The sequence below is a fragment of the Hipposideros armiger genome, unplaced genomic scaffold, assembly GCF_001890085.2.
Source record: "Hipposideros armiger isolate ML-2016 unplaced genomic scaffold, ASM189008v1 scaffold_680, whole genome shotgun sequence".
Classification (NCBI taxonomy): domain Eukaryota; kingdom Metazoa; phylum Chordata; class Mammalia; order Chiroptera; family Hipposideridae; genus Hipposideros; species Hipposideros armiger.
Window position 1 is genome coordinate 956,375 of NW_017732030.1, and position 10,660 is coordinate 967,034.

At 37.8% G+C, this 10,660-nt stretch overlaps 1 protein-coding gene across 2 annotated transcripts in view; it reads left to right on the forward strand.

The window, feature by feature from the left end:
- Positions 1–10,316, forward strand: part of MFSD6 (major facilitator superfamily domain containing 6) — a 20,352-nt gene extending 10,036 nt beyond the window's left edge. Inside the window, exons 1-2 of one of the 2 annotated variants that reach the window (XM_019626476.1) lie at positions 8,080–8,208; positions 8,667–10,316. In XM_019626476.1, the coding sequence (XP_019482021.1) occupies positions 8,718–10,277 (1,560 nt within the window). In that variant the 5' untranslated portion in view covers positions 8,080–8,208; positions 8,667–8,717 and the 3' untranslated portion in view covers positions 10,278–10,316. Of the gene's footprint in view, positions 1–8,079; positions 8,209–8,666 lie in introns of those variants that run through there. The other variant, XM_019626477.1, reaches the window with a different exon arrangement.
- The last annotated feature ends 344 nt before the right edge of the window (positions 10,317–10,660 follow it).

A 10,660-nucleotide genomic window follows, 5' to 3' on the forward strand; every position in this document is an offset into this window, starting at 1 on the left:
CACACACACACACACACACACACACACACACACAGAAACACACACAAGTGGACTTGATAGAAGGGACTGCATCTTCTTCACCGTTTGAATTCTTGATCACTAAGTGCTCATTCCATCTAATGGTTGGTGCTAAATTTATATTTGTTGGATTAAAAAAATGAAAAAATGAACGTCTATCTCCAATGTAACTCTCTGGCACAGTATTTTGTCTTCTTTCCTGTCATCCCTCAGCTTGATGTTTAAGGCCCTCTGTAATCTGTTGCTAGCCTCATAGGCCCTTTGGCCCCAGTATTAACCTTTTAAGGATCTCCTGTCTCTTCTTTCCCCACTCCTGGAATAGTTTTCCCATCGTCTTTGCTTACGGCAAATCTTACACATCTTTCGAGGTTCAGGTTAAGTCCCTCATACTTTTGATAACGCCGATCTGAAGTTTGGGCTCTCTGAACTCGGGAAGCACCCCACACTGCCTGTAACATTTTTGTTAATTAATTATGCAGCGCTGGGTGGCTTCTGTTGTTCTCCTGACTCATCATTTAAATGTTACTTGTGTTTTGGACTCATTTTGTCGACTATAAAGCAGGTCTTTAAGGCCCAAACCAAGCTTTTGGCATCTCTGTCCAGTATCTAGCTGCACAGTGAGTGGAGAGGCAGCACCTGCTAAGAGCATAATGTATTCAGGGTTAAGGGTCTTTTTTTTTCAAAAGTTGAATCCCTTTCCACGCTCATATATTTGTGGATAACTCCATATATATATTTGAGCAGTTTTAATTTAAATACTTAATAAAGCTATCAATTTTAACAAGAATAACTTCATCACCTCTCATCAACAATTCAGAAATACCCGCTATTCAAATGACTCAGTGTAGGTACTGGTACAGGTTTTAAAAGGCTGTGTTATAGTTTCACAGTAATGGTGTTGATTACTATCACTAGAGTACTAGGTGAGAAAACTTGCCTGCTTTTCTGAAAAATAAGCAAAAGTCCTTCTTATCCAATTAAGATTAACTGCAAACCTACAACAGAGATTTCCCAGATAAGTTTGTAAGTTTAACTCTGTGCATAATTTGAAATGTCTTCTCTTTTTAAACTTAAAAAAAATCTTTTAAGATTCAAATTTAAAACAAAATATTAGCTTAGTGGGTTCATGTTGGTGGAGTACTTAATAAACAAAATCTCCCTTTGATTTGTAAACAGATTAAGTACTTCATCCAGCATATAAATATTTTTTACTGCTCTTTATATTTGTTCTATCAAGGCTCATGGTAAATTAAATGTAATCTAAGTCAGCCAAAGCATGCCCTAATTTGGGACATATTTTTAATTTTATTAAAATACAGGTTTTGGGGGCAGGGTTTCAGTTGGTTTGTCCTTAATCCTGTGATTACACAGATGACTATAATTACACTTCATTTTGTTATTATACTATATTTATAATGTAATTATTTCGGCTCCTTTTCATCAAAATCTAAATATGACCTGAAAATATTGAGTCTAAAACATTAATGTCCTGAATTGAAGCTAAAAGATTTGTTTGCATTTTTATATTTGAAATTCATATAAAACTTACTGAATGAGACAGTCACATCAAAGGTACTGAATGTTATAGTACAGGGACATTTCCTTAACTACTTTGCATTTGTTGATACTTTGAGAACTACTTAATATCTGGACTCACATAACAAGAGACACCTCCCATAACCTTCTGATAATCAAAAATCATTTGAATAAGATGGAGAGGAAAGAGTGGTTTGGGAGAAAGTTACCTACCCAGGTTTAAATCAACATCCTCATGTAAGCTATTGTGCAGCTTTGAATTAGCATTTGGGTATCATTCTTCATCCTCACTTAGATAATTCAGGGACTTATGCCCTTTTAAGGGACTTCATGTCCTACTCTGACCTACTTGGTAAAGTCTCAGTTGACTTATGAAGGGTAATGCATTACAGGCCATCTGATTAGAATTCATGCAGTCAGAATTCATTCTCTACAATTCGGAAAACTATTTTTAGTCTGCAACAGAGGGTACTAGTAGCTAGCTGCTTTTAATTATTGTCTTTTACAAAGTCAAAGCTCATATGATCGCATTTTTTTTTCAGTTTTGATTTTGATGTTTTAAATCAGAGTTATACATGTACAAAGATTTTTAAAAAATGGAAAAGTTTATAAGGCTTATTAAAAACAAAAATAAAAAGATTCTATGCCTTTTCTCTTCATTTCTCCTCCCTGAGGCAACACTTTCTCTGCCATGAAGGTGATTATTTTACTATTCACCTATATGTTTTAAAATAAAATGCCTGTATCCTTAATTCTTGATTTTTAAATGTAGGCATGATCTATTGCCTTCTCACTATGGAAGATAGGAAATTAAGTCACTTTTCTGTCCCAACTCTATGCCTGTTGAACCTTCACGTTTGGCTACCTTCCCAATGTGGAAATTTTGGTTAGTTCAGTATTCATTATTTACATTAGTATGACTGGAATCACAGCTGAGTTGTGTAATAAACTGTGATTACTTTTCTTTTCCTATGTAATTTTTTGTTTTAGTGTTTTACTTACTGAACTTTTTCTGTGCTTACCCCTAATTCATCCCGAAATTCTTCACCAATTGTCTGTTTCCTTAGGACATTCAGATGTATTGGTATTTTGTCAGTGTCATTTGCTGACAGTCTCCTGGAGCCTTCAGGCCTCCCCTAGAAGCTAGCTGCCCTTTGTCTGGTGCACAGCTGTCATCCTGGGCCTCCAGTCACCATCATGCCTGCATTCCCTTTGCCTCTCTCCCATGTTAGGTCTTATATTTATTTCCTATATCCTATGTCTTACTTTCTCTTGATTTATTCTCTTATTTTGGTGGAGTATGACCTGCGAAAGGGTACGATGAGAGGTAGGTTTTTTGAGAGATTGCCTGTGAAAAATGTCTTTATTTTGCCAGTACACTTGATTATTTGCCTGGGTATAGCTTCCAATGTTGTTGAGAAATCTGAAGCCGTTTTGGCTCCTGATCCTTAGTATGTGACACACTGTATTCTCTGTAAGTTTGTGGGGTCATCTGTCCCAGTGTTCTGAAATTTTGATGACGTGCTTTGGCTTAGGTCTGTTTTATCCATTGTGTTGGGTACTCAGTAGGTCATTTCAGGCAGACAACTCATATCTTTTAGTTCTGAGAATTTTTCTTGAATTGAAACAATTTCCTTTTCTTAATTTTTTTCTATCTTCCCTTCTTGGACTTACTATATTTTAGATACTGACTTTCTGAGTGAATATATATATATATATATACACACACACACACACACACACACACACACACACACACACACACATATATTTTTTATTTAAAGATTTTATTGGGAATTTGGTGAGGGAACAGCGTTGGGGAATCAGGGAAGGGGAACAGACAAGTTGCTGTCCTTTTGTTCTTTAGTCTAGTTGTGGAGGACGTTGCTTCACTGGCCCATGTTGGTATTGTGATCATTGCGCTTTTCCCAGCTGAGGCAAATCGGTCGCCGGCCATTGAACGGCAGCTCACGCTGGCTACTGGCCACTCACAGTAACTCACGGCAGCCCCACTGCAGCCCACACCGTCGCCGGCGACTCAGGGCAGCCCAGCTTCAGGTTGAGCTGTTGTTCCGCATCTTAGCTGTAGAGGGCGCAGCGTCACTGGCCCTCATGTGGGATCCGAACTGGTGGCCCGGCTGCTCAGAGCTGGTGCTCCCAAACCAACTCTTAACCAATGAGCCACTTGGCTGGCCCTGATTCTGTATTTTTGTCTTTTTTCTCCTACTTTCATCTATTCCTTTTTTCTTCTTCATATTCTAAGTTCTTAGGTTCACTTTTTGTTGAAGAGTAATATAGTTCAGTGACCTTTTACATACTGAACACATCATATTATAAAGACCCAGATCCAAAAACATCTCAGCACCCCAGAACCATTCCTAGTGGGGTAACCATTATTCTGACTTTTTAAAACTAACCTTTTTCTTTTGAGATAATTGTAGATCCTCATGCTGCTGTAAGAAATAGTACAGAGATAGCCCGTGCATCCCGTGCTCACTTCCCCTCAACAGTGATGTCTTGCAAAACGTCAGTACAATAGCACACCAGGATGCTGACTGACATTGATATAGTCAAGATGCAGAATATTTCTGCCACCCCTAGTGTCCCTCCTGTTGCCCTTTTGTAGCCATCTCTACCTCCCTCCTGCCTGCACTCCCAACTGAACCCCTGGCAATCACTTCTCTGTTCTCCATTTCAACAATTTAGTCATCCCAAGGATGATACATGAATAGAACCATAGAGTATATAATCTTCTGAGATTGGCTGTTTTCACTTTTCATAATTCTTTGGAGAGTCATTCAGGTTACTGTATGGGCAATAGTTCTTTTTTTATTGCTGCATAATATTTTGTGGTATAGATGTACCACAGTTTGTTTAACCATTCATCCATTGAAGAGCATCTGTGTTGTTTCCAGTGTTGGACTATTATGAATAGAGCTGCTATAAACATTTGTGTACAGTTTTTTTGTATGAAATGAGTTTTCATTTCTCTGGGATAAATGTAAAGAAGTGCAATTGCTGAGTCATGTGGTAGTCATATGTTTAGATTTGTAAGAAACTGCCAAACTGCTCTCCAGAGAAGCTGTACCATTTTACATTCCCACCAGCAATGTATGAATGATCTAGTTTCTCTGTATCTTTGTCAGACTTTGGTGTTGTCACTCTTTTTATTTTAGCCATTCTTACAGGTGTGTAGTGATATATCATGTCATAATATTTACATTTCCTTAATGGTTAATGATGATGAACATCTTTTCACGTGTTTCTTTGCATCTGTATAGCCTATAGATCCTTTTTGGTGAAATGTCTCTTCATTTCTTTTGTCTATTTTTTAATTGGATTGTTTGGTTTTTTAATGTTGATTTTTGAGAATTCTTTACATATTATATATAATAGTCCTTTGTTGAATATGTGGTTTACAAATATTTTCTCCTAGTCTATAGCTTCATCCTTTTAGTAGGGTCTTTTGCAGATTAAAAGTTTTAAATGTTGATGAAATCTAATTTATTAAGTTTTCCTTTTATAAATCATGCTTCTGGTGTTAAGTCTAAGAGCTCTCTGCCTGGCACTAGAGCATGAAGATTTTCTCCTAGGTTTTTTTCCTAAAAGTTTTATAGTTTTACATTTAAATCCATGATATGTTTTGAGTTAATATTCCTATAAAGCATGAGATTTAGATTGACATTCCTTTTTTGCCTATTGATGTTTCATTGCTCCAGCACCAGTTGTTGAAAAGGTTACGTTTCCTCTGTTAAATTGTTTTTGCATCTTTGTCAAAAATCAGTTGGGAATATTTGTGGATTTATTCTTGGGTTCTCTGTTCTGTTCCATTGATCTATGTGTCTGTCCTTCTGCCAGGACCACACAATCTTGATCGATGTATAGCTGTATAATATATCTTGTTTTTCAAAATTGCTTTACCTATTCTAGTTCCCTTTCCTTTTCATATACATTTTTAGAATAATCTTGTCTATATCTACAAAAAAAAAACTTGCTGAGATATTAATAGGGATTGTGTTAAACCTATATACAGATTTGAGGAGAATTGAAATCTATTGTGTTGAGTATTCCAATCCATGAACATAGTATGTCTCTCCATTTATGTAGATTTTTTATTTCTTTCATCAGCATTTTATAGTTTTCAGCATAAAGTCCTGTACATGTTTTGTTAATTTGTACCTAAATATTTTTATATATTTTTAGCAATTGTAAGTGGTATTATATTTTAAATTTTGGTGTCCATGAATTCATTGCTAGTACATAGGAACACAGTTGATTTTTTGTATGTTTATCTTATATCCTGTCAACTTGTCGAACCCACTTATTGGTTCTAGAAGATTTTGGAGATTTCTTGGGATTTTCTGCATAGATGATCATTTCTAATAAAGAGAGTTTATATCTTCCTTTTTGATCTGCATGAGTTTTGTTTCCTTTTCTTTCCTTATGGCACTGGTTAGAACTTCCAGCACTGTGTTGCATAAGAGTGGTGAGACCAGATAGTCTTGCCTTGTTCCCTGTCTTAGGAAGAAAGCATTCAGGCTTTCACCATTGAGTGTAATGTTACCTGCAGATTTTTGTAGGTAATCTTTATCAAATTGAGGAAGTTCCTCTTTATTTCTATTTTTTTGAGACTTTTCATGAATGTGTTTAGTTTTTGTCAAGTGCTTTTTCTGCATCAGTTGATTAGGAACATAATTTTTTTTTCTTTAGTGTCGTGATATGGTGGATTACACTGGTTGATTTTCAAATATTGTACCAGTATAGAATCCTTGGAATAGATTCCACTTAGTCATAGTGTACAATTTTTTTGTATATGCCTAAATTTTCTTTTCTAATATTTTGCTAAGAAATGTTTGTGTCTGTATTTATCACGGATATTGTTCTGTAGTTTTCTGGTTTTTGGACAGTTTTGTTCTGAATATAGGATTCTGCATTGACAATTCCTCTTTCAGCACTTTAATATTGTTCTCCTTCCTTCTAAAAAGAAATCTGTGATTGTTGGAATTGTTTTCCCCCCATAGGTAAGTTATGGTTCTTTTTTCACTGCTTTCAAGATTTCTTCTTTGTCTTTGGTTTTCAAAGTTTGCCTATGCTGTGTACTGGTGTGGGTTTCTTTTGCTTGGAGTTCATTTAGCTTCTGAAATCTGTAGGTTTATCTCTTTTGTCAATTTGAGAAGTTTTCAGTCTGTATTTCTTTGAGAACTCCTTCCAGGATTCTGGTGACATGAATGTTCAATCTTTTGCTATAGTCCCATAGGTCCTTGGGACTGTTAATGTTTTTCAGTCTATTTTCTCACTGTTGTTTAGATTGTGTAATTTCTATTCTGTCTTTCAGTTCATGATTCTTCCCTCTGTCTTCTCCATTCTTCTGTTGAATCTATCGAGTTTGTTATATTTTGGTTATTATATTTTCCAGTTCTAAAATTTCCATTTTGTTTTTCTTTATATATTTCTTTGCTGAGACTTTGTTTCTGTGCTTCAACTTTCTATCTTTTCATTTGCTTTAAGCATGTTTATAATTGCTTGTTGAAGCATTTTTTTTAAAGATGTCTGTTTTAAAGTCATTGTTAGTTTATTCTAACATTTCTTTCATCTCAGTGTTGATATCTGTTGATTGTCCTTCATTTCCTGGCTCTTGGTATGATAACACTATTTTTTATTAAAACCTTACATTTTGGGAACTGTGAGATTCTGGTCTGTTTTACGCCTTCTGTTTTAGCTGGATTTTTCTGACACTGCTCTAGCAAGGGAATGGGAGATGCTGCCTCATTACTGCCAGGTGGAGGTAGAATTCCAGGCTCCCCACTCAGCCTCTGTTGACACCTGATGGTGAATGGCTTCTTATTATGAAGTGGAGATGGGTGTTCTGGCTTATTATTAGGCCTCTGCTGATACCTCTGGATGGTAGGGGTAGGAGTGTCTCTGGGTAGCAGTGCCTCAGTAACTGCCCCCACATGGCCTTCACTGACACTGCAGTGGGGGGTGGCCTTATTACTGCTGGGTGGTGGTGCAAGTCCTGACTGTCTACTAGTCCTCCCCTAATATCACCCCAGAGGGGAAAGGGAGGCGTGCTTTGTTATTGAAGGTGCAGTGGAAGTCCAGGCTTCCCACATGGCCTCCACTGACACTGTTGTGGGGATATGGTTTCATTACCACCTAGCAGGGATGAAAGTCCTAGCTCCTTACTTGACCTCCTCTGACATCACCTCAGCCAAGGGATTGGGGCGACCCATTACAGCCTGGTGTAGGTGGAAGTCTAGGCTCCCCACTTGGCCTTTGCTGGTAGAGGTAGGAGTATTTGACTATAGTTTTTGACTGCCAGTTATGAGTTATTTAAACTCACCATGCCTCATTTTTCTCATGTGTAAAATGGAGACGATAATAGAGATATTATAATGAATGTGAACTAATACATATAAAGATCTTTAAACGTTACCTGGCACAGAGTAAGTGCTCAACAAATGCTGTGTGTTATTTTTTTTCTGACGTTTTCTTAAACTGCAATCCTTATGAGCATGTCTTGAGAAATGTACATAATATAAGCAACATGAAGGCTGTTTCCTTACCAGAATGTCCTTGTCATGCCTGTGGTGACTAAGTCTTGTTGCAAATGTGCAATTGGCTCCCTGTTTCTCATTGCATTTGGGGTCGTGGGTAAGAGTTTCTTCCTATTTTTTCTAGAAACTAAACGGTTTTAGCTACCTTTATTTTCTAAAAATTTTAGGTTTTATAATGCAGTGGATTTGTTTGAACAGTAAAATCAAGAAACTATAAATGCTATTTTCAATTCCCTGTATTTGGTTTAGACATAATCCCTATCATTTGTACATTTTCTGTAGGAATCAATGAAAGATTGAGAATGAACCTAAGCTATAAACTTGCCAATGGTAGGCAGTCAGTCAGTCAGTGGTCACAAAGAATATTTGATTATTTTGAAAGCTATTTTTTTTTAAATCAGTATTGTATGGCTAAAAATGATAAATGGTGAGACTTCTCTCTCACAATTATTATTATTAGCTGTAGTTTGAAGCTCAGTTTTCTGTAAGATGAAGTTCTATGTTTGAATGTTATCAATTTCATTACTAAGCCATCTTTTAAATTTTACTTTACAGATCAACAATTAAAATTTTGAAGGTCAAACTTTCTGATGGTGGTGACAAGCCATGGCGACAGATGATAAAGTTGCCATCTTAACCGATGATGAAGAGGAACAGAAGAGAAAATATGTGCTTGCTGATCCCTTTAATGGTGTTTCCAGGGAACCAGAACCATCTTCAAATGAAACACCCTCCTCCACAGAAACAGCAGCTATTCCTGAGGAGGATATAGACTGGATAGAAAAACACTGTGTTAAAATAAACAACGATCTTCTGATTTCCAAGGTCTTTTATTTTTTCTTCTACTCTGCATATGGCTCTCTTTACCCACTTTTGCCTGTGTATTATAAACAACTGGGAATGTCACCTAGCCAGAGTGGATTGCTAGTAGGTATTCGATACTTCATTGAATTCTGTAGTGCCCCCTTTTGGGGTGTAGTTGCAGATCGCTTTAAAAAAGGCAAAATTGTCCTCCTCTTTTCTCTCTTGTGTTGGGTTTTATTCAACCTGGGCATTGGATTTGTCAAACCGGCTACCTTGAGATGTGTACCAAAGATACCCCCAACAGTTCACCCCACCAATTCAAGTCACCTGCTGACTATCCTGCCAACAAATTCTTCCATTATCTCTTCCAAGATCACATCACCAAGAATGCGTGAGAAAAGAAACCTGCTACTTTCCAATGGGCCAGTGATATTAGAAACAGGGCCCAATAGCACAGCTGTCATCTTTTCGACAGCTCCAAACATGACCAGTGCACCCACTCTGCAGCCTCAGATGGATGAAATTACAGACCATGTTATGGACTTGACCTTGAACCCAAGCACAGCAACCCTTGCCCCATCAAGAAATGTAACCAGGGAGACAACCACTGCTATTGTCACTACCACCAAATCTTTACCTTCTGACCAAGTCACTCTTGTTTATGATCAACAAGAAGTAGAAGCTATATTCTTGGTAATCTTGGTAGTTGTCATAATAGGAGAATTTTTCAGTGCCTCTTCGGTCACCATTGTGGACACGGTAACACTCCAGTATCTGGGGAAACACAGAGACCGCTATGGATTGCAGCGCATGTGGGGCTCCCTGGGCTGGGGCCTGGCGATGCTGTCCGTGGGCATCGGGATTGATTACACCCACATCGAGGTGCTCATTGACGGGAAGGGGTGTAAGCCCCCTGAGTACCGAAACTATCAGATTGTCTTCATTGTCTTTGGCGTTCTCATGACCATGGCCTTGATTGTTGCTACTCAGTTCCGGTTCCGCTATAACCACTTCAAAAATAATGAAAATGAAGGGAAAGAGGTGGAGATCCCTCAGGTGGAGAGGAACAGCTCCACAGAGTCCTCTGAGGAGACACCGACCATGGCAAGCCACTCGCAGGCCTTCAGCTTTTGGGATTTAATCAGACTGCTGTGCAGTGTGCAGTATGGCTCAGTGTTGTTCGTGGCTTGGTTTATGGGCTTTGGATACGGCTTCGTGTTCACATTTCTCTACTGGCATTTGGAAGATCTGAATGGAACCACAACTCTCTTTGGGGTGTGCTCAGTCCTGAGTCATGTGTCTGAGCTGACAGCTTATTTTTTTAGTCACAAGCTTATTGAATTGATTGGCCACATCAGGTAAGAACATGCTTACTATATCTGCCCCATAGCAATTGAGCCTTATCATTTCCTAGTTTACAGCTCCTTTGGTCACATTTATGTGATAGTAATAATTTGTATTGAGGGTAGGATTGGGTGGGAACGGGGCTTTATGTTGCTCTTTCTCTTTAAAATAGAAACAAGGAAGGAAGTAATGAATTTAGTTGGATTATCTAAAACAAACAAAATATGCTGCTTCCTCTCTGTATTTTAAGAGACTCTTACAGTAAATGTTCTGAGGTATAGGAGCACCAATTTAGTGAACTGTATTATCCATGGACCTTGAAGGGTCCACCTGTCTCAGGCATTTATGAAGGAGCGCTTAAGTGGATAAAAATTGATGTTTTTCTCAGCCACTTGGTGACA